Source organism: Phaseolus vulgaris, chromosome 3 (assembly GCF_051622355.1).
Source record: "Phaseolus vulgaris cultivar YP4 chromosome 3, ASM5162235v1, whole genome shotgun sequence".
NCBI lineage: Eukaryota > Viridiplantae > Streptophyta > Magnoliopsida > Fabales > Fabaceae > Phaseolus > Phaseolus vulgaris.
The window spans coordinates 35613905-35637127 of NC_143500.1; the positions used below are offsets into that span (position 1 = coordinate 35613905).

Genomic DNA, 23223 nt, shown 5'->3' on the forward strand with positions numbered 1-23223 from the left:
AAAGATTAAATAATTAATCTTTAAATATTTTGTTTAATTATTTAATTTCTAGTAAATCCTTATTTTTATAAGATACTTAAATTTAAACTAAAAACTTCCAAAAAAAATATTGATTTTTTTTTAAATTCATGTGGACCACCTACAGCCCCACAAACCCATAGTTACGCAAAATCAAATTAAATTTATTAACCCGTAAGTGAAATGTGAACCAAAACGAAACAAAACAACTCACATGGTTACTGCCAAAAATAATGAGAGTAATATCTTATTGGATCACAAGAATAATGACTTGGAATATCATCCAACACATACAACTGCAACACCTGGATACTGAATGTCCTTTAGAGATGAAAGAAAAGGACAAGTTGAGAAAAATATCTCCGGAACATCTTTTAACAAAAGAGAGAAGAAATTGGGAGATTTAAACAAATAAAAAGGGCCAGCAGCTCTAACGAAGAATTACTAGTGGTGATTTGGCAGAGTAGAAAGCAAAAACACATGATACATCACAATTTTGTACGTCCAGCATAGACATAGGATCCATAGCCCCAGGCCAAAAATTTAGGTTATTGCAATGAGCTCAGTATCTTCTACAGTTTATTTCCACCGATAACATCTCTGCAGCATACAAGTGGAAGCTAAACTACAATCCAATTTGTGGGAGTTAGCATTGTCTAAACAAAATAATGATGAATTTTTTTAAAACTGAAGCACCGCTGTGATATTTTTGATGCCCCACACGTTTGGGAGAATTCTCAAACATTCAGTACAATGACTTACGGTTGAAAAACTGTCACAAAGTCACCCTTTCATTACCATGCTCCCTCCCCCACCCCTCTGAATTTCAGTGTCATGAATGACATTGTCCCTAAGAATTGACGGGTTTTCCATTGAATTTAGGGAAAGGGTCTTGCTTGCTCAATACAACGACTTTGCTTTTGTGGGCAAAGTAACCTTTCATAAGATTCTTAAATATCAGTATGGCCATTATACACTCTACCTGCAAAAGTATCATACATCATGACCAAAATACATTAAAAACATATCTTCATTTATTTTTGAAAGAACTGTAAGTAGTAGAAAGAAAGGAGGAAATTTTAAAAAATTACCTCATCCACGTCCATATCAATTTCAAGCCATTTCAATGCTTTAACAATAACTTCTAACTTCACCTGATGAGCTCTGATTGGGTCCTTCTGCTTTTGAATGATGTAACTGCCATGTTACAACCCAGCAGTAAAATGAAAAGAGTGATTTCAGTAAATAGCCAAGTCATTTATCAATCCAAATATACTTCGGAATAAGAGGGTGCAAAGGTGATACTGGATACTTACATCTTCTTTACTAATCTCTGGTAAACTTGAAGTTCTAACTTCTCCAAGACAAGATATACACCTGATCTCAAGAACCTACAAGAAGTGCATTCTATTATGCTCTCTTGATTAAAACATAGAACAACGGATCCTATTCATGAAAGAATGATGGGCAATTATACCGGTCTTCATGATCTTGGAGTGCACGTCGAAGAAGTCGAAGATCCCCCCTTCTTAGAGCTTGTACAATATTAATATACTGCCCAAAGTAAAAAGGAATACTAAAATTAACATTTCAAGGCACATAAAGATGTAAATACTGTAAATGTCAACTACCAAATGCAATAACGCTGATGCATGTTTTCTCAGGAAAATTATTCTGCAATATAAACGGCACTATACATTTCTCCCAGTGCTAGATGATAACGAAATGTTTTTAAAAAAAAGCCCTTTGAATGAAATGACCAAATTTGCTAGAAAAATACCCATTCTGAAAATAGGTGTCATGATTCATAAATTCTGACAATCGGGTATTTACTGCAATATCATTCCGGATTGTGGCATAAGCATAAACATGATAACCATCATCTGTACCAGGATGATCACATTTTGAATATAATTATTCTATTATAAAGCATGTTTATTAAAAAAAATCCTATAAAAGATGAGTTCCCATCAGGAACTTGAAGGGGTGTAAGGCCACCAAACTTAGACTTGAATCATAATCAGTTTTATTTATTTCATTCTGACTTGTCTGAGCAAGCTAGGCTAGTCACTACATTAAGTAAACTAAATGTCTATTTGAATAAATTTCTCGAGAAGCACAGATAAAAGAATATAAGGAAAATGAAGAAAAAAAAATCTATAAGCTCAAATTAGGTTATGGATAAGTTAAAAAACAACTTTTGGAAAAGTTAAAATAAGAAAGTTTCTACTACAAATTAATTTATGTATAAACTAATTTTAACTTGTGGAGAAAATATTTTCATTTTTCTTTCTTATTTTCTTCTACTACAAGTGTTTATGAAAAAGTTTTATTCAAAGTTTTATAGTAACACAGGGTGAGAAAGATGAAAAGTAAAAATCCTCAAGAAAGCACCAGACATACCTCAAGTAAATTGTACTTCTCCAAGAGACTGCTTTTAGGCAATATGCCTATCGAAAGCTTCACCGGAATTAGATGTTTAAGTATCATCCTATGCCCAACAAAAACATTAAGTCACACACCTTATACTCAAAAAGATAGTTTATATATGGCTTTTTTTTATTACATTCCTTTAACTATAAGATGAAATTTTTTACCGACCAAAGCTATTCAACCTCTGACAGGTACCTATGCATTTAACTTAGATATTTCTTTTATTGGCTTAGTAAAAACAACATCATTTAACAGATACAAAAAGTTTGAGTAAATAAACTATTTCTAAGAGAATGCACAAGCAATTTTAAAGCTTGGTCTTAGACGCATCCACAAAAGTACACATATTTATAGTGCATGTATAAGTATAACTGCAATCAAAATATATACATACAACCAACTCATAAACCATCCCATGCAAATGCAATGTACACAATTGGCACACCTGAACCAAACCTTATATTGGCTGTACTTTGAGGATTGCAATACTTCAAGGCATACGATAATTTATAATCAGCCTGTCAAATTAGAAATATAAACTGTATAAATGATTTAATAAAATATCAAAGGTTATATCTTCATTGTTCTTTGCTGTTGCACAGTCGGATAAAAACAATTCAGGTAAAATTGGATATGAAACACCGTCAGAGAATAACAACAACAATCGGCATACAAGCAAGTCACATTTACTTCTAATTTTGTTTATGAAAGAAAATGTGTTTATTATAGTGCTTAGATCTTGAACTTTTTTATTTAATTACCTAAAGAGTTACTTTCAGTTTTCCAAAAGTTAATAATTTGAAAATAGTGACATTGTGGTGGTTACTTTACTATTTTATCCCCTTTTTTTTCTTTAAATGGCTGATACTAGACTAGAGTAATATCCTTCAAAATAATAGTAATGATATTAAGCTTAATACAATAAACAAACTATTACCCAAAATTACAGAGCACACATTACTGAATGTGTCCAAACACAGTACACAAGCAGGTCATAAATTGAATTAAAAGAAATATAGATCACTTACTGCAGAAAAATTTTCATTGAAAACTTCAAGACGACCTGTATAGTACATGTAAGTAACCTGAAATACATCACAAAGATAATATAGAAATTATGTGTAAATGCAAATTGAATTTAATCAAAATACACTAACATTGTATAATGTCATCCAATCATAGGTTGTCGTGTTTGGTAGAGTTATTGACTTGACTTTTACACAATTATTTTAAATTTTGTACCTAAAAATAATTTTTAATTGGTTGGTAGTATAAAAAAATTTACACTAACAGTGCATAAAAATTAAACTCATACAAATTAATCCATTTCTAACCTTGTCTCTTTTGGGAAATTCCTCAAAATCAAATATACGTGCAGTTTCAATGCTTCTTATTACGCTGCGGCAAAGGTGAACTGTGCCAAGCTGCAAGACATTCACAGAATAAAAATCAAACTCTAATTTAAATTTTCAACCACAAATGTCATGTCATCCCTGTCCTAGCCAACCTTCCCTGATCCCGTTGGACATGTTACACATAATATTATGCCAATATACAAGTTCAGATTAGTGCCATTGCATATCAACAAATAGATCATAAACTACGAAAGAATATGAACCACTAAAAACGGAAGAAAAAGCAGCAACAAATACCTTAAAGTAAATCTTGAATAATTGACAAGTTACATATAACGCTCCAACGCGCTTAGAGCCTTTTCCCTGGAATGCAATTGAGTTAGGATTTAGTATATTACCTCTGAAAGCAAAATTCCATACAATCACTTGAAGCAGTCAGCAATCAGCATTGAAGTATTGCACAACGAAAACACAAAGCATGGAAACTTTTTTCCTTGGAAGGAATTTATATAAGTAGAAATTTTGCTTTCTTCCAAAGTATGTAGAAGAATACAAGAATATGCAGACACAGAAGAAACAATTCGTTTTGTGAGTGCTACACGAACAATTAGGTTCTACGATGGCCAGATATAAAACTATAATAAAGTGGGAAAATTATAATATACATTTTTTATGTTTAATTTGGATGTCTTCAACGGCTAAACATCACGTCTTTGATGAGTGTTAATCCCATTATCTCCTCTTCCATCTAGTTCTAAAGGACAAGAAACTGAATTATGACAAATTAACAGCCACAAGCATACTAATTTTTTTTAGGAAAACACAAATTGGCTATGGTTAGTGTTTATCTTCTATATCTAAGTTTCCGGAAGATATAAAATCAATAGCATTAATAAACAAATTAAATGAGAGAGAGTAGAACACTTATCCTAGCTACAATAATCGTTTGCGCGCGTTTGATAGGGGGATGAATGATAACAAAATTGGATTTCAAATTAGCGATACCAAAATAAATTTGAAAACATAACTTGATTTCAAATGATAATGAGTTAACGGAAACAATCACATACCGCAAGGGTGCCAAAAACTTTCATAAGGACGGAACCAGCGCCTTTCAACTTCTCAGGAGACTTCCCACTGGAAGCCAATTCTTTATCAGCCTAAAATTAAAAAAAAAAAAAAATATGACACAACCCAACCATGCTTCCAAAAAAAGAGAAAATATCATGGCGAAGTATAAACAACACCTTCTCTGCAAGAACCCTAATATCGTAAACAATGACGTACAAAGCATCAAGAGCCCACGCGGATTCCCAATTGCGAAACTCCTGGATAAACGCACTGAACTCCAACGTTCCAATTTAAACACACGAAAGAATTAAACACAATTGAAACAATTCAAATAACAATAAGAAGAAGAAGTAGAGGAAAAAAGGGGGAAAGCAAAGTTACTTGGCGGTTTTTTCGAAAGCGTTATAGGCTTCGAGCAAGTTGTTCTGGCGGTAGTTTTGGAAGGATCGGAAGAGGGGGACGAGGATGTCGGCGAACTGAGAATAGTTGTCGGATTGTTTGATGAGTCTATTGGCATCTTGGAAGAGGTTGAGAGCGTCGGCGAGAGAGAGAAGGTAAGGGGAATTGGAGGAGAGAGCGAAGAGAGACTTGAACGAAGCTCCATCTTGCGACGAAACGGCGTCGGAAAAGCGATTCAGATACTCTGTGATCCTTCTGTGAGCTTCCCCCATGCTCATGTACGCCATTGCTATTTGCTACTACTTGCTTCCCAACACTCTTCCTCCACCTCCAAATTACAACACTTGCTCCCAACTGTTACTGAAAAATGCTTTCATGGCAAACCAGTTTTGGGCTTTTCCCTTACTCATTTGGCCCATTTCCGGATCGGCCCACGACCCCAGAAATTAAACTAAGCTTAACTGCAGGGGTGTTTCTCCCTGCAACCCTACAAAGTTCTTCCTGCACTCCATCAAATGGGTAAAAAGACCATAAATTTCTTTTTGGAATACAGTTTAGAAAATTTATTCCAAAAAACAAATTTTGTAACGTATAATACACGTTTGGGAAATCATTTCTGGAAAATACTTTCTGGAATTTCTGTAAAACGTTTTCCATAATACACTTATAAGAGGTAATTGTATTTTCGAATATTGATGGATTGCAGGAAGAACTTTGATGAGGTACATGAAGAAACACACCCTAATTGTAGTTTGAATAATGATTTTAAGAAACTCTTGTTCTGCTTATAATTGTTTATAAACTACCTACTTATTAGGTGCCATTAACTATATGTTTCAAAAAGTTCTCCTTCATCTACAATTTTCAAATAATCTGAAAGTTGTGTTGTTTATATTAGTGTAAATATTTTACTTTATCAACTCATTAAAAATAATATTAGATATCACTTAAAAAAAATGCTATTGAATTCAATAAATTTAAAATTATACCATTTAATAGTAGTGTAAAAAGTATTAATTCAACGAAGAAAATGTATTTAAATTGTTTTTAAAGAGTAATTTGAAATTGCACTTAATACGTTTTGATATATAATAGAAGAAACAAGGCCTTGTAAATAATTGATTGTTATGTTTTGGTTAAAAACAGATATAAAATCCATAAACATATTCATGGTTACTTAGAACAATGGTAATTGTTTTCAAACGGGTTTTGAGACTAAGAGAATTATAAGAATTGTTCTTCTACCTCTCTAGCCGATTGGTTAGTTTGCATTTTTGTTTCTCTTCAAAATAGCTCATTTCTTTTCTCTACTCACTTTACTCTTCGATCATCTTCGTGTATACAGACTCGGATGGTACCTGCAGAATTCACTTTGGTGATGAAATCAGATTTAGTATTCGGCACTCGATATTTTGAGTATTGTGTAATGAAGCATCTGATTCTTAGAATTTGTGATATTTATATTATTTTGATGAGTATTTTTTATTGGATCGGATTATAAAGTTTAATCACATTTAAAAATACATTATCTAACCGTGATGACCGGGTTCCAAACTGTCGGTCGGGCAGAGATTACTCTAACGTAATAATTTTTGAAAGATGAATTGTAGATGTACTCATTTTAGTAGAGTACTTCCCATGTGGATATAAATAATCATAGATGAATTCAGCCAATCTGTGAACAGTAGCTGATAAATTTTGTGAACTGGTAAAAGAAATGATGTAAATTAACTGAAACATAAGTCTAAAATATAGGTAGCGTGTTTGACTTCACATCTAAATTAAGAATCTAATAATTATAGTTTTTATAGCCTAAGATTTATTGGTGTTTGTGGTCCTACGGATTTCCAACCACACTATCTGTAATTTCTTCCGTACATGCAGACAAAAGGAAACCGATTACTTTTAGCTAGATCCGCAATGCGTGCAACTATGCTAAGTTGTGATTCAATTATTATGGCAACTCTAAAGAAAAGCCGCAAAATACTTCTTCTAAATCCACCTCTGCAATCTCTATATATTCCCTCTGCTTTCCTAATCACTGCTACTCAAACCACTTCTACAACACGCACTTCACAAAAATCAGTGAAAACCACCATCAAATACTTCAAAATTGTGACACCCATTTATCATCAGTAACACAAACTTGTTTTATTATTTACATAATTATGAAATAAGGTTTCATTCATTGGCATGTACAGTACATTGAAATTGATTCCTTCCCAAAACTTGATCATTCAATTTTATGAACGGCCAGTCCAGAACAAAACCCTGGAAATAGATCTTTGCTTGCACCCACCCTTTCCATTTGGTCATGCTGAAGACTTATGTTCAACATGTTCCACATCACCTCAACATCTCTGTACCCACACATTCGCACATCATCACGAAGCTTCAACAACCCCCCACTCATTCTCCCACAATCATTGGAGTATTCACCGGTTCCACCAACTCGGCCACCAGAAATCCCTGTTAAGGTAAACCCACCCATGATTACAAGTAGCAATAATGAATATTTAAAACAGAGAGATAGAAGGATAGAAAGGACCCACTTGATTTGCGAAGCTTGATACGAGCAGAGAGTGCAATCCAAGTTTTTGTGATCTTATGCCACCAACCCATGTGAGAAGTGAACAGAGAAATAAGGCATAGAATAAGGTTAATTTGAGAGAATAGGTAAGAGAGAGGGATATATATGAAGAAAAGGGGTTTATTTAATTTGAAAAGAGAAAGGCACCGAAACCCATAACACGTTGGTTGATGGAATGCCAAGCGTCTGGTGTTGCTGCTATAACACTTGAAGTACTATGTTCGTATGTATGATGTGGTTTGTTTGGTTTTGTATGTTTTGTTCTGGATTTACCTCTCCTTTTCTTTTTACCAAATATTAATAATGCTTCCACTTAGGCTCCTCTTGTCACTTTCACTCATTCATTCTCACCACTCCCCACCCTCTTCTTCTCTATTTACTCTTCCCCCCTTAATAATAATAATTTCTTATTTAATACTTTACAAATTATTGAACCAGTTACTGTCTAATTGCAGTTACTCACTTTATTTTTTTACTTTTTAGAGTCTATTGTATTTAAAATTCATTTTATTTTAACTTAATAAATTATAAATAGCATTAATGAAATTATCGCCTATTCAATTCAAATCAATCAGTTAAGTTGGAATAATGTGTTAGTCAACATTCTTTATGATTCTTTATTTACATTATATTGCTTGGAAATCAACGTGTACATGTTTTTAACAAATATATTAATTAGGTCACCTTAAAAAATGAATTGCACAGAGTGTTACGTAATAAAAATAAAGTCACTACTTTTCGAAAATATAAACGTAATTTCTTTTAAAAATATTATTTTAAGTATAATTATTATTCGGTAAAAAGTAACAACTTATAAATTTATAAACGGTTTGACTTATCAGACTCACGCAAAAACAATGACTCTTCTAATTCAAACCATAATTTTTTTTTTCATCAAATTTTAACTATTTTATGTACTTGTTCGCATGGTTAATCATTTTCATATACTATATTTGATACTTTTCGACAAAGTTAAAAAAGTTAAATAGTTATTTGTCTCTTTAATATTATGGAGAATTTATTTTTGGAAAATTTATGTGAGAGCTGTAATTCTACCAGATTTATTATTGAAATGGGTAAAATATTGTTTTATTACATATATAGATGAGTGGTGTTGATGTTCACCCTTCTAAAAAAATTATCAGATGCTCATACAATTTTATTTAGGGTGTGCTTAAATTAGGACCCATATTTTTTATACAATTCTATTACAATTTTTAATATTATTATTTTAATATATTTTTCATATTATTTAATTCTAAACTTGTCTTTTATTATATATATTTATTTTTAAACTCATCACATCAAAAGTTGTATACAATTCTAAGAATTGTCAAACTATCATTTTCTGATTTAGAAAAAAGATGTGTAGGAATTTGAGAGAGTGGATGTGTAGGGATTTGAGAGAGTGGATGTGTGAGGATTTGCAATAAAAATGTGAAAAAAGTTAGTGTGTTTAGATTAAGGTATATTAGGATGGGTATGTGAGTAAAGTTGGTTGAAGTTTGTGAGTGATTGGATGGTTGTGAGAAATTTTATTTTATTTTTAAATGTGTAAAATGTAAGTTTAGAAATTTAATATTGCCTTTAAAAATAGATGAATAATGAAATATGAAGTATGTTATGTAGATTTAATTTAATTATTTTTTTTAAATTATTTTTAGTACAGTTAAATAATTATTTAAAAAAACATGAGTTCTTTATATTGTTAGAACATAAATTTTGAAATTTTTTTAAATAATTTTTATTGTTTTTTATTATATGTAATTGTTAATTAAATATTTGTAAATTGTTACTGTAATCTCATGTATACACTTGTTCACATTTCTTAACAAATTATTGAATCCAAACTAAAGATATTCTCTCGTTTTCGTCTTCGTAAATAGTAAATTATACGACTATTTTTCAAAATGAAATCGTCCTAGACCTACACAACTTTGCTTAGTATAATAAAAAATTATTTTTAATATTAATTTACGTTGTATTAAGGGTAAGTATATGGTTACACCAAAGTCATGACACGATTTCAATTTACCAAAGTGAAAAAATCATTCTAACATAAGACGATTATAGATTTTTTATGTCATTTTCTATGTAGATTTTTATATTTGTTACCTGTAAGTTGTATGCTATTTAATTTCTGTTTTCAATGATTAGGCATTTTATCCATGTGTTGTTGGGAAAAAACAATGATATAGAATCATTGTGTTTCAGGAGTGGTGGGATGTAGATTTCAAAATTAAAAATATTAAAATTCATGTTGTGATGATTTCTCAACTCGGTCGGGGATTCAAAGCTCTTATTATAGAGTAAGATAATTATTGTCACCTAAAATTTATTTATCTTTGTGTATTGTGCAGTAACATATGTTGGATTCATATTTTTTAAGAGTTCTTTTCTTTTATCCCCAGATTGTACAGAGGAAAGGTTGGGCTGGATGTCGTACAAGCACAACATTTGATGAATGGTCTTGATTGGCAGGGCGCTGCGAAGGATATTCGTGTCTTAGTTTAACTGGTTTAAGTCAAATGATTCAAAGAAGGTTCCAACCTATTCGTATTCATGTGTTGTGAAGACACATTTTTTATTTAAACCACCTTCTTAACTACTACACCAAATTCCTAATGTGTTGAAATGTGTCAAAATAGACATTGTGTAAAACATCCTATCTCGAAACAACTTCTTTATTTTGATAAATTGAAGTGGTATAATAGTATCACCATTTCAATATAACCATCCACAACAAACATTATTTACACTTACACGACTTCAATTAACATAACAAAAATATGTTATGTTAGATTAAGTAAAATCGTATCAAATAAATCATATAATTTCAAAAGGGTGAACATGACTTATCTATATAAATAATAATAAAAATTACTTAATTTTTCCATTCATTTCCACCCTTAAAAAAGAAATTTGATATCATATCTACAGTGATGTGGATAGATAATGCATTGTAGTAGTGTAGTTTATTCACTCAATTCAAATATGAGGCTAGGCACAACGGAGCCGATCCCAACCCCATTCTTTTCATGCCGCCGCCACTTCCCAACACTTCAACTTCACATACCCGCCGGACCAACGTCGCGCCGCCGCCGCCGTAATTGGGTCGTCTATTCAAGCCGTCAGAAACCGCCGACTCCAATTTATAGCAGCGTCATCGAGAGGTGTGTGTCTGTGTGTACGTTTTAAAGTGCCGGCTAATGGTCCATGTTGTCATGGTTGTGATCTGTGAAGCTAAGTAGCACTTCCTTTTCTTCAGGGCCTTAAGGAGAGGAATTTGGCCAACACGTTTTGATATCTTGTGGAAATGGCTTTCTAGATTTGTCTCCTTATACTTGCTATCTCTCAATCTCGCTGCTGCTGCAGCGTCTGATTATCCAACTCCCTCTTCTTATCCCTGTGAGGACATTAGCAATTACTATACTCCCGTGAAGAATTTAGGATTGACGGGTGAAGCACTGAAGAGACAATTGAATAGCATCATTGCCCCACACCATTCCTTGTCCTACCGAGAGGTCACTGTGGGTTTAAATATACATGCTTTGTCTATTTTTATTCAAATCTTGTGTAACTTGTATCCTTTCCTGAACAGAAATGTTTGTGTAGCTAACAGGTGTGGGATGCCCTTAAGGTTCTTGATGCTGCTGATGTTAATAACCCAGAAGCTTCATCCGAAATGTATGGACTTGTCTTGGCTTTGAATCCTTAGCTTCTTTTTATGTAACTAATTATCAAGATGTGCAGAGTTGAAATTTACTCCTTGAGAGTTGTCCCAAAACGGTTATCAGGAAAACCAGAGGGATGGAATAGTGAGTCAACTAATCAATTTGTTAGACTTACCATGATGTTAGTTTCTCGCTATCATTTAGTATCATGTACTTTGTTACATTTGATTTTTTGCTAGTTTCTAACATGGTCATATATTTGTATATAAAGGGTGAAATGCAATGTGTTTAAATACGGAAAGATACATGTATTTTTTGTCATGATACTCCTAGTTAGGCCATTAATCAAGCAGCAAAGATGCAATGTGTCATGATACAAATATAAGAAACTTATTTATATAATTTTGTTTGACAGGGGAACATCTATGGCCTCGTTCTTATGGGCTGACTAAAGGTCCATCTTTGACTGACTTACATAACATTCGCCCTGCTGATGTAAATGGTAAGGAAAGTCACTGCTCCATATACTTACTAGTCAATTTCACTTGCTGATGTGCCAAGTATCTCTCAGTCAATGCATCAAGGGGGAACAAGTACTATGGTGAATGTGTTACTAGCTCAACCAAATGTTTGAGGCCAGCTAACAAAGAAGCTGCTTTCGACACTGAAACAGACAAGCAGAAGTGGGCACCACCTATGCAGGTCATATTTTCTGTCATCTTTGTAAATTATCATTTTCAAACCTTTATAGTTGATACCATGTCTTGCTTGAAATTTGATGAATATGATGCTCGGTAGTTCTTAGAGAGGCCAATCTAGAGTAGTTCTTAAAAGTTATTCTAAGTTTCCCATGAGTTATTTTATGAACTTGAAATTCAGGATAGGTGTTGCTTCAGTGGTTATGACTTGTGAGTATGATACCTGTCTAAATTTTAGAATTAGCAATTAAGGGTAGCTATTAAAATTCTTACTTCTTTTATCTAGAAACAAACTTGAAATTTTTATCTAAACATTATATTTTCTCATAAAATATTTTAAATTCTAAATTAAAAAGAAAGTTGTATAAATACACTAATTTTTACAACTAACTTGTATGTTGCAAACTAATAACAACAGTTAAAGGAACAAGATAGATGAAGAAAGTCTTTATATTGTGCTTCTTGATTTGGACAATTGTTAGTGATAAAATTTGTTGAAGTTAACCTAATCTCAGGTTAGAGGGGATATAGCAAGGGCATTAATGTACATGGCAGTCTGTTATGGGTTCCAGCAACCAGGGCAAAGTCCAAGTCTTCGACTCTCAGATACCCCTAACATTGGTATGTTGAACTTGAACACTTTAGTCCTTTCATTAATATTATTTAAGGTAAAAATGATGAGAACTTGATGAAAATAATATTATGTACAGAAAATAGGGAGATGGGACTCCTTTCCATTTTATTAAAATGGAATGAGGTTGATCCACCTTCAAGGGAAGAAAAACTAAGAAATGAGAGGATCTGCAAATTTTATCAGCATAATCGGAATCCTTTTATTGATCATCCTGAGTATGTCAATCTTATATGGAAGTAAGGTTATTGAAGACATGCAAAGCAGGGTAAATGAGGCGAAAATTTAGAAAAGTGGAGAAGGACAAATGGGTGTTGATCTAATGCATTGGGAAAGGAGGAAAACAACTCAAGACCCAAAATAACAAACATGAGGTTGAGGGAGTACAATTGGTGTGGCAAGTAATATTAAAGTTCATTCTAAGAGAGAGAATGCAAGGAAGGAATGGTTCTTCTAATCATCTCTCTAATTTTTCAATCGTGGATACTTTTAGTCACTTATTTTATTTTATTTAAAGAGCCGATGTCACTTATTTAAATAGCGGATGTGTGACTAAAATTTGAAAAAAATAGATTGTTTCGATTCAGTTATGTTTGAGAAAAGTTTATGAGTGGTGTGAAAAAATTTTAAATTTTTTTAAAGTGTAAAATGTTAGTTTACAAATTTACTCTTGTCTATTAAAAAAAATTAATAATAAAATGAGTTATTTTTTAAAAAATAAACAACTTTCACATATTCGTAGATTTAAAAATTATAATTAAAAAAATATATATTCAATAAATTAAATAAAAACAAAAATTTAAGTAATTTATTAAAATATTAAACATGTACTATAAAATTGAAAAATAAATCAGATCTTATATAAATAAAAAAATATTATTTTTTAATATTAAAAACAATGTTATAATTAAAAATAAAAAAATACTAGAACAACAAAAATAAAATGTAATTAACAATAGAAAAGAATTTCATAACAAATTATTATCAAATAAATTATAACTTATAAACATAATAATTATACACAAAAATATATTAATATAAACACAACAACAAATTAAATAAAAATAGAACATCAAGTCTTTTTTTAAAATATTAAGAGGAAAATAAATCACATCTTATATAAAAAAAATACTATTTTTTAATATTAAAAATCCTTGCAGTAATGGAAAATAAAAAAAATACTATAACAGTAGAATAAATAAGGGTAAATTCGGAAATAATACATGCTGACGTGATTTTCCCTTTACATCTCTTCATTTTGCACGGAGAGGATATTTATTGTTCACAGGTATATCCTATAATTCTCTTCCCCACAAAACCCTATATTCAAATGACAGATATCCTCTCACTTCTTTACCTGTGAACCGTACATTCACAAAAACAAACATGTCCTTAGTAATTTTTCTGCATTTTATTTCTTAATTTGTTATCTTGTTAATAGTCATTACTTTCATTGTAAGAAAATCCTTTAATAATAACATATATTACAGAGTTTATATAAAATTATATTTTCATCATTCATTACATTTACATTTGTTACTTTCATTAAGTCATAATGGAGAATAATCACTTAAATGAACTTTTAACCGATATTAAAGACTTGCTAAAAAAACTATGAAAAAGAGAGATACGAAGAGTTGACTGTGAAGTTCTTGTTGAACAATCAATTTATAACCTTACAAGATGAATTATCCAAATTTCCAAGTCTGGTACAATTTACTAATTTAAAAAGAATGTATAATACAAATGTCATAATTGAGTTATTTATCCTACAAACTCTACAACAAAACTCAATTAGTTAACTTTGATAAAATGAACACAAAATTTCTTATGGAGGAGATAGAAAGTTAGATGGAGGTACAACCAACAAAGTAATTCAACGAGGCTAGATGAATTGTGGTGTGATTATCACAAATTTAAAAAACTTTACTAGTCATATTCGTATATGCTTGCTACATGCAAATACACATAACAATTTCACGATGTACATGGCTCATGCTTATACTTTAAAATAAGTATTTAAGGTCCATGGAAAGCTAGTTAGAGAACCTAAACATGAAGATTATTGGCCAAACCAACTTACACGGGGTCAATTTTGTGCCCAAATCCACAAATGGAAAGAACTAAGGGGTAGCCAAAATAGAATAAAACCTCGAGAATCATCCAATGATTAGATTTAACAATTGAAGAAATTGTCTGGTTCTATCTTTTAAGAATTAAGAAAGACAAAAAAACTTAAGATATTAACTACTAAACACTAATTTGATCTATAAGATTATATAGGTGAAAGTTTGAATCAAAGAGTAAAACAAGAACATGAATATAAGATAAGAACAAGAACATGAATATAAGATAAGAACAAAAACAAGAGAAAGGAAAAAATAAAAAAATAACTTTAGAAAATTTCTCACTTAGCATGAATTTTATTTAAGAGGATTATATAAGTGTGAAGGTTTGCTTTAAGAAAGTATGATAAACAAAAACAAAGTAAGACAAACTCAAAATAAGGAATAAGATAAATTCAATAATATGTAAAAATAATTAAAAAATAAAAAGAAATAACTAATAAGAGAATGAAGGTCGTCATGCTACTTGGAAAAACTTCAAGATATTTGTTGATATGTATTGGTTACTTGATTCAATGATGTAAAATAATAGTCAATCAAGAAGAAGAAAAGTCTCTCTCTCACACACAAAATAACTTTAAAAACTCTATCATTTCATTTAATAGTCAAAAAATTTTACAAAAAAAATTGACATATTTATAACCTTTCAGTCCAAAATTTTAGGTTTAAATGCAACTTAAATGTGCCTTGTAATCAAATGCAAATTCAAATCTATAATACCTAATCTAATGACAAAACATTTAAACTAATATAAGGAGGGAAATTTGAATTTCAAAATTTAAAAAACAAAGATAGACATCAAAGAGGTTTGCCGAATTCTAGTTATGTTTACCATACTTGCTTCATGCATCTCTTGCATCTTTAGTTACATGTTTTCCATGTCTTCTTCTCCTTGTGTTTGTTCGAGAATGATGTGAGCTTTAATTAAGCTTTGTTGACTACAAATTACTACTTGTTTCCTTGTTTTTTGAAATTGACACTCCATGACATTATTGAGTTTAACAAGTCCATATATAAAACTTATTATTTGTACCTTTTTTAACAAGTGAAAAAAATGAAAGTAAGTTTCTAAATTCTAAAATTTTACATTCAAAGTGAATTCTAATATGTAAGCATTTTTATTTATTTATAACTAATTAAGAATCTCATTATTTATTCACTCATCAAAACCAAAATGGACATTAGGAAAAACAAAATTGTTCTTAATAAACGTTCCTACCAACACACACATGGTTACACTAAAAAATCATATCCCGACATTATTTTAATATTGATGAGCATAATTTTATTCATACTTAATAGTTTTACTCGTAACTTATTGAACTGTAATAATAAATAAATTCATTATTTTAATTAATATTTATATAATTGAGTTTATATGGGTTTTAACTATTATTTTTGTGTTTTTAGAATAATCTAGATATTATTTTTGTGTTTTTAGAATAATCTAGATTTTGTTTCCTTGTTTTTTGTATTTTGCAAAAGATTTGCTTATGATTTGTTTCTAATATATTGTAGATTTTATTTTCTCATTTTTCTCCTCAGATTTTGTTTTCTATTTTGATTCAAATAAACAACTTGAATTTTTGTATATTTGACTCATTGTAGATACTTCCTTTAGACAATTTACTCTTAAAACACAAAAATAACAATTAAAGTGCAAATAAATCCAATTATAGAAATATTAATTAAACACAATAAAATTATTTATTATTATAATCTAATAATGTATAAATAAAACTATTAAGTGTGAATAAAATTATGCTCATAATATTAACTTCAAATGTTTTAAAATATTTTTCTTCCATGTACCTCTCCACATCAGTCTTATTCACAAATTTTCATTTATATCTTTCATATAATTATTATTTCGTATTTCAATCACTATTAACTAAAAATACAAATTTTATATTATGCAAATATTTTAAGAATAAATTTAAATTTATAAATGCGAAACAATTTTACTTTTTTAACTTAATATTATGAAATTTGTAAAAATACTTTTAAAACTATTCAATATTGTTTGCATAATATCTTTGAAATAATAACCTTAAAAATATTTTTAAAATATTTTCAAGTTTGTGTGCGACAAACATCTTTAGTTTCATTTTAAAAAACAAGTACACATTTATGGAATGAAGCAACAAAATAACGCAATATTATTTGATAATGAACAATTGCACACTGATCTAAGTTTTTGTTTTTTCATTAACAATTTCCATTCTCGTTGTTTTAAGAAGGTACAAAGATCAATAATTGAAATCATTGCATCAAAATCCATTACTTTTCCTCTCTATAAATAAATTCATCCTTGTCTGCATAATATTGTTTAATCAACTTCAAATTATAGATAACGAGAATTATTTTAATATCTTATTTTGTAGTTGTGTTATAAATAATCAAATTATATATTACAAAGTGAATTTTAAGCTTAACTCAAACCTATAAAACCGGTTCATAGAGTTGAGGTTTGCACCCACTTATATATAATGAAAGACTCTAATCTCTAGTCGATGTGGGATCTTCAACATTATATAATGGATAAAGATGTCTTTTAATGTGTTTCTTTTAAATTATTTTAGAATCTCGTGTTCTTTGTATAATTTGAAGGATAGAATATGCATTATATTTTATAACATTGGAAAAGTGGTACTCCGACACAATTTGTATCAAGTTAGTTCTTTGATAACTCACCAAAATATTAAATTATAATGATAATAAATAATTTATGAAAATTAATTATTATCTTTCAAGTTAAATTGTGAATAAAAGATTGTCACAAATTAATAAAAATAAAAAATTAATATTTACATGACAAAAAAATCAAACATTCATTTTTTTTTAAACTCTACTCACTATGTAAAAGAGAATATTGAATTCTTTGTTCAAATCATAAATTTATATACAATAACACTTCAGAAAAATAATGCATAACTTACACAACAATAATGACAATATAAAATGGTTCATATTTCATCGATAACAAAAATTAATCTCAATTATATTTTTTAATTTTCTATCAATATATATATATAATTATATTTATTTCAATACCTTTAATCTACTTGGTATACCTTTAACTTGAAAAAATCAATTACTGTTATATAATTTTTTTATTTTTTCTAGATTTAAATATTCATCATTAAATAATTTTTGGTATATTTTAAATTAAAATTTTAATATAATTACTTCAATCTATTATACTTTAATAAATATATAATAAAAATTTACGTTAAATAAATCATTTACGTCGATTAAATTTATATTAATTATAAATCTAATTTATTTGATAAATGTAATTTTTTTAATATTTTAAATGATTTTTTCCAACTACATTTTTTACTTTACTCTTACAATAACAATTTTCCAAGTTTGATTGAAAAATGTATTTTCTAATTACTTAATAAATAAATTAATTATAATTAATATATTTTGAAACTATTGCTTTAACTTTTAAAAATATTTGTACTTCTAATGATTTTTTAAATATTTTTAACTTTTACGATGAATAATTAAAATGTCATATATATATTTATTCAAAGTTTATATCAATCATTATCAATAATAACAATTATATTAAAAATTGAATTAAATAACTTAAATGAATATTCATTTATATTAAATTATTTAAGTTTTTGAATCTAATTCATTATTTTAAAATTTTAAGATATTTTTTTATCTTTTATTAATTATTTATAAAACTCTTGGAAAAAGAAAATCAGGTCAGAATTCGGTTGGAAGATAACTGGATTTCTACCTGTGTTTGGGGAATAGGGATATAATAAACCGAATTTTAACCCCGTTTACTGCTGTAAATAAAGTAGATTTGAGTTTAATAAGGTAAGTTATTTAATTTAAAAAAAATATTTAAGGAAAATATTCTAAAAACGAAGAATTGCGTCCCACATTGAGATTGTTAAAACCCGCAGTGGGCTGGTACCACCGTACCTATTAGGGTTTTGTTAAAAGAACTCCAAAGGCGTTACGACGGTGAACGCGGCAGCAACTAGGGTTTGTGTTTGGGAATGGAGGAGGAGCAGGCGTCCCAGGTGGGTCGGTCTCTGATCAAGCAGCTGGCGTGCTGCAACAAAACCACCAGAGAGAAAACCCTTCGCCTCCTCCTCAAATCGTGGCTTCCCTCGCAGTCCCAACCCCTCTCCGACGACGATGCCAAGAAGCTCTGGAAGGGTCTTTTCTACTGCATGTGGCACTCAGACAAGCCCCTCGTCCAATCCGACCTCGTCGATCGCTTGTCATCTCTTCTCCTGTCCCTCCACCTCCCTCTCTCCATCCAGTACTTCTCCATCTTCCTCCTAACCATGCGCCGCGAGTGGTCCGGAATAGATGCCCTGCGACTCGACAAGTTCTACCTTCTCATTCGCAGGTTCGTCTCCAAGTTCTTCTCTCTCATGAAAACCAATTCCTGGGATCTCCAACTTGTGCAGAGATTAATGGGTATTTTCGACGAGGGGACTTTCTCCGCTCAGGAAAATAAGGCCCACGGGAACGGTGTTAATTACCACATTGCCACTGTTTTTCTTGAGGAGCTTCGCCCTTTTCTACCGCTTAAACAGCAGGTTCTGGAAGTGCTGTTGAAGCCGTTTATTTCTGCTATGGGGAGGGTCCACGATAAGGTGTTGGTGGGGAAGATTAGGACTGGGGTGTTTCATTTGTTGCTTAAGAATGGGAAGGCGTTGTTGGAGGTTAAGAAGAGAGGGGATGAGGATGTTGATTCTGGTGACGAGGTTGTCGTTCTTGGAACTGTTGCCTTGGTGATGGGGTTTTCCGGGAGGTTTTATGAAATGGGTTCTTCTGCTGAGTGCTGGCAGGGAAATAGGAAGGTGCTGTTTGCGCTGCATTCTGAGTTTTTGAAGTTGGAGAAGGGGGCTGTGAATTCGGGGGTTGAGATCCTGATTCCTGATGTTATTGATGAAGAGGAGGTGCCGGAATTGGTTCCACTGGGGCCTGCAGAGGTTGCTGGTAATGGTGAGGTGTTAAAGAAGTGCGAGAAGGACAAGGAGGTGACTGTTAATGGTGGCGAGAGCACGAAGAGGAGGAGGAAGAAGAAGAAGGGTGATGCCTCTGATCTGGCTAGTGCTGCCCAGAGTGGCAAGGAGAATGTGGCTAGTGATAATGGCGAGAATGCTAATGATGGAAGCGCTGTGGTGTTCAGTGAGACTGTGATTGCTAACCTGCAGAGGCAGTTTGAGAAGGTTGCTGAGGAGACGGGTTTGGTTGAAGAATCTGCGGGTGTGTCTGATTCGCCCGAGGTTGCCTCTGCTACCGGAGAAACCGTGTCTAAGAAGAGGAAGAGGACAAAGAGTTTGAAAGGGAAGGCCTCTCAGGATTCTGCTGATTTGAATGGCCTTGTCGGTAAGGAGAGTGCCGGGGCAAAGAGTGGGGATAAGAGTGCAAAAAAGGTAAGATTTTCGATGAAAAATAACTTGGTGTGGAAGCCACACAGTCCTTTACCTCCTCAGAGTTTGAGGTTGCCTCCCTCTGCAACACCCAGAGGAAGTGCACTCAAAAAGGGTGTGCCTCCGGGTCCCGTCAGGGAGATGCCACTTCCTACCAAAAAGCAAAAAATGAAGAAGGTCAGGAAGGCAATTAAAGGTGTTTCTCCATCTGTCAAACGCCTGAAGAAATTAAAACTGCGTGCTGCATGAATGATTTGATTTTCTGAACCTTGTTAGGGTGTTGGGTTTCCATGTCTTGTTTGTCATACAGTTTTAGTTATTGTTATGAAAAATTTCAAAGTTTATTGTGATAATTCATTTCTGCTGCGCCAATTGAAAAGCATTTTGATTTGTAGCTTAAGTGACTATATTTATCCACACCTCCTTGCTATGATGTGATGAAACAACTTTTAAATGCTTGATGATTGCCTTTAGAGTGGCTGAAAACGATAATACAGAGGATTTGATTTAAACATTTCCTCAAATTCCTCGTACTTGACCTGTCGGACTGTCTTCATAGTAGTTTTCAACTAATACTTAGATATCACTGTATATTCGAGAAGGGTGATAGGTTTATTCATTTTCAAACCATCACAATGAATTATTGGGGATGAATCCCCAAAGCTTCTTTTCGAACTCAAGCTTTGTTGCTGCCAATTTGTAAGAGATATTGGTAGCAAGTAGAGGATTTGCCTTTCTTTGGATGGAAACAAGGCTTGTGAGTTGTATCAGCAGTAGCTGTACTTGCTGATATTTTAAGGCGGATAAGAAATTGAGTACGATGATTCATTGCTTTGCACTGTGTTGGTAGTGATACCCCACTTCTGGTGATTAACAGGCAAGTCTATAGGTTCTTTGACATTGGCGGTGCGCTGGTGCCATGATGATGATCACACCTGGCATGATGTGTTAAGAAAATAGGGGAAGAAGAATTTTTGGGCCTTTTGGGTTCTCGGTGCAATAGAAAATGAAGTTTTTTTACCCAAGAAAAGCTTATACTAATTACTTTCGATTCCTTGTTCTAGGGCAGTTGTTTTATATCAAATTCTCAATCTTGAACTCAATAATCCCTTTACTGCTCCTAAAGTTCGTTGTGTTGGTTTTATGGTGGATGAACATAGGATTACGTTTTTATAAAACTAGTAATTTTGATTATGGTGTATGGCCTCTTGAAGAGTTGCATTTTATTGAAGCATGATATTTGATTTCATCGTCGAAGAGTATGGATATGTTCTCTAGGAAACCATTCTTTTACATTCCCGTGAAGATTGTTGATTTTGTTTGCGATTTAATTTAACGGTCTAACGAATATACAGTTCACCTTCGAAACATATGATTTCTTAAGGTTATGTTTTCATGAGCTATTGCATTTGTGTTAATGCTTTCTTTTTATTTGAAAATAGATTTAAAAATAAATTTGAGGGAGTAGATTTGTGGGGTAAGTGAGTTTATTTTTTTAAAATAAATAAAAGTGTAAGATTATAAATTTAATATTGTAGTTAAAACTATATTAAAATAAAATGTGATTAAATTGTTTATGTATAAATAAATTAAAATTTATGTTAAATTATTTTAAATTTTTTGACATATTTGCAAAAATAAATTCTTAAATTATTAATTTTTTTAATAAATATAAATCATAAATTATTAAATATCATACTAAATTAAAAACATAATAAACAAAATTCTTATTCAAAATTTTAAAAAGTATTTAAATCTTATATAAATACAAATCTAAATTATTTAATATCAATATTTAAATAAAATATAAAAGAAATAAATTTCTTAAATTATTTAAAATCTTATATAAATATAAATCTAAATTAGTTAATTTCGTATTTAAAAAAATTGAAATAAATAAAAATTCTAAATTATTAACAATTATAAATACAAATCTTAAATTATTTAATATCATATTTAAATAAAAATCTGAAATAAATAAAAATTTTAAATTATTTAAAATCATGAATAATTACAAATCTTAAATAATTTAATGTGTTATTTAAATAAAAATATGAAATAAATAAAATTTCTAAATTATTCAAAATTATAAATAAATACAAATCTTAAATTTTTAATGTTCTTTTTTGATAAAAATTTGAAAAAATATAAATTATTTAAAATCTTAAATAAATACAAATCTAAATTATTTAATGTCTTATTTAAATAAAAATATAAAAAAATTAAAAAAATTTAAATGATTTAAAATTATAGATAAATAAAAATCCTAAATTATTTAATATCATATTTAAAAAAAATCTGAAATAATAAAATTCCTAAATTATTGAAAATTCAAAATAAATACAAATCTAAATTATTTAATATATATTTAAATAAAAATCTGAAATGAATAAAATATCTATACTATTCAAAATCACAAATAAATACAAATTTTAAATCATTTATGTCCTATATAAATAAAAATCTAAAATAAATATAATTCATAAATTATTATTATTTTTAAATAAATTTAAATTTAAATTATTTAATGTACTATTTAAATAAAAATATAAAATAAATAAATTTTTAAATTATTTAAAATCATTAATAAATACAAATTCTAAATTATTTAATATTATATTTTAAAAAATAAGAAATAAATAAAAAATTCTAAACTATTTAAAAATATTTCATATATACATAAATAAATAAAAATATTATATATATATATATATATATAAATAAATAAAAATATTATATATATATACATAAATCAAATCACAACATATATTAAAAATACAAAATACACAAATTACTTGCATGCGGATAATT

The 23223-nt window shown here is 30.2% G+C and overlaps 4 protein-coding genes across 13 annotated transcripts; 2 read left to right on the top strand and 2 right to left on the bottom strand.

Annotated features, from left to right (window-relative positions):
• Nucleotides 1-512: 512 nt before the first annotated feature.
• On the bottom strand, nt 513-6043 carry EER5 (proteasome family protein). 3 transcript variants are annotated; one of them, XR_011080487.2, is made up of 13 exons: nt 5259-6037; nt 5054-5147; nt 4877-4966; nt 4104-4169; nt 3786-3875; nt 3480-3536; nt 2908-2969; nt 2422-2509; nt 1496-1572; nt 1335-1409; nt 1110-1215; nt 781-1000; nt 513-643 (listed from the first exon to the last, which is right to left on the bottom strand). XR_011080487.2 is itself a non-coding variant. In XM_068607744.2 (12 exons), exons 1-12 carry the CDS (start codon nt 5561-5563, stop codon nt 869-871), a joined length of 1242 nt encoding a protein of 413 aa, XP_068463845.1. In that variant the 5' UTR covers nt 5564-6043; the 3' UTR covers nt 513-868. The 3 variants fall into 3 exon arrangements, 1 of the variants encoding a protein (XP_068463845.1); XR_016519729.1 differs by having other exon boundaries at nt 513-1000; nt 2897-2969; XM_068607744.2 differs by having other exon boundaries at nt 513-1000; nt 5259-6043.
• Nucleotides 6044-7401: 1358 nt separating this feature from the next.
• LOC137805881 (uncharacterized) lies at nt 7402-8081 on the bottom strand. Its single transcript, XM_090300446.1, has 2 exons — nt 7829-8081; nt 7402-7745 (listed from the first exon to the last, which is right to left on the bottom strand). The coding sequence occupies exons 1-2, from the start codon at nt 7896-7898 to the stop codon at nt 7510-7512; spliced, it is 306 nt and encodes a 101-aa protein (XP_090156572.1). The 5' UTR covers nt 7899-8081; the 3' UTR covers nt 7402-7509.
• A 2726-nt stretch (nt 8082-10807) lies between these two features.
• On the top strand, nt 10808-13471 carry LOC137807236 (uncharacterized). 8 transcript variants are annotated; one of them, XM_068607746.2, is made up of 8 exons: nt 10808-11039; nt 11135-11390; nt 11489-11553; nt 11620-11684; nt 11956-12042; nt 12112-12242; nt 12754-12859; nt 12949-13471. In XM_068607746.2, the coding sequence occupies exons 1-8, from the start codon at nt 10822-10824 to the stop codon at nt 13110-13112; spliced, it is 1092 nt and encodes a 363-aa protein (XP_068463847.1). In that variant the 5' UTR covers nt 10808-10821; the 3' UTR covers nt 13113-13471. The 8 variants fall into 8 exon arrangements, 6 of the variants coding, with proteins under 6 accessions (XP_068463847.1, XP_068463846.1, XP_090156859.1 ...); XR_016519730.1 differs by having other exon boundaries at nt 10811-11039; nt 11135-11396; nt 11620-11721; XM_068607745.2 differs by having other exon boundaries at nt 10817-11039; nt 11135-11396.
• Nucleotides 13472-18883: 5412 nt separating this feature from the next.
• On the top strand, nt 18884-20812 carry LOC137807237 (ribosomal RNA processing-like protein). The gene has a single exon (XM_068607747.2). It carries the CDS (start codon nt 19021-19023, stop codon nt 20659-20661), a length of 1641 nt encoding a protein of 546 aa, XP_068463848.1. The 5' UTR covers nt 18884-19020; the 3' UTR covers nt 20662-20812.
• The last annotated feature ends 2411 nt before the right edge of the window (nt 20813-23223 follow it).

Bases quoted from the DNA above. Each gene is read 5' to 3' on its own strand.
- EER5 (XM_068607744.2), bottom strand. From the start codon at position 5,563: ATGGCGTACATGAGCATGGGGGAAGCTCACAGAAGGATCACAGAGTAT. The intron at 4,170-4,876 runs GTATGTGATTGT...ATTGCATTCCAG, and splicing joins AAGTTTTTGGCACCCTTGCG to GGAAAAGGCTCTAAGCGCGT. The intron at 1,216-1,334 runs GTAAGTATCCAG...GTAACATGGCAG, and splicing joins CAGAGATTAGTAAAGAAGAT to TTACATCATTCAAAAGCAGA.
- LOC137805881 (XM_090300446.1), bottom strand. From the start codon at position 7,898: ATGGGTTGGTGGCATAAGATCACAAAAACTTGGATTGCACTCTCTGCT. The intron at 7,746-7,828 runs GTGGGTCCTTTC...TTACCTTAACAG, and splicing joins TATCAAGCTTCGCAAATCAA to GGATTTCTGGTGGCCGAGTT.
- LOC137807236 (XM_068607745.2), top strand. From the start codon at position 10,822: ATGCATTGTAGTAGTGTAGTTTATTCACTCAATTCAAATATGAGGCTA. The intron at 11,397-11,488 runs GTGGGTTTAAAT...TGTAGCTAACAG, and splicing joins TGTCCTACCGAGAGGTCACT to GTGTGGGATGCCCTTAAGGT. The intron at 11,554-11,619 runs GTATGGACTTGT...CAAGATGTGCAG, and splicing joins CCAGAAGCTTCATCCGAAAT to AGTTGAAATTTACTCCTTGA.
- LOC137807237 (XM_068607747.2), top strand. From the start codon at position 19,021: ATGGAGGAGGAGCAGGCGTCCCAGGTGGGTCGGTCTCTGATCAAGCAG.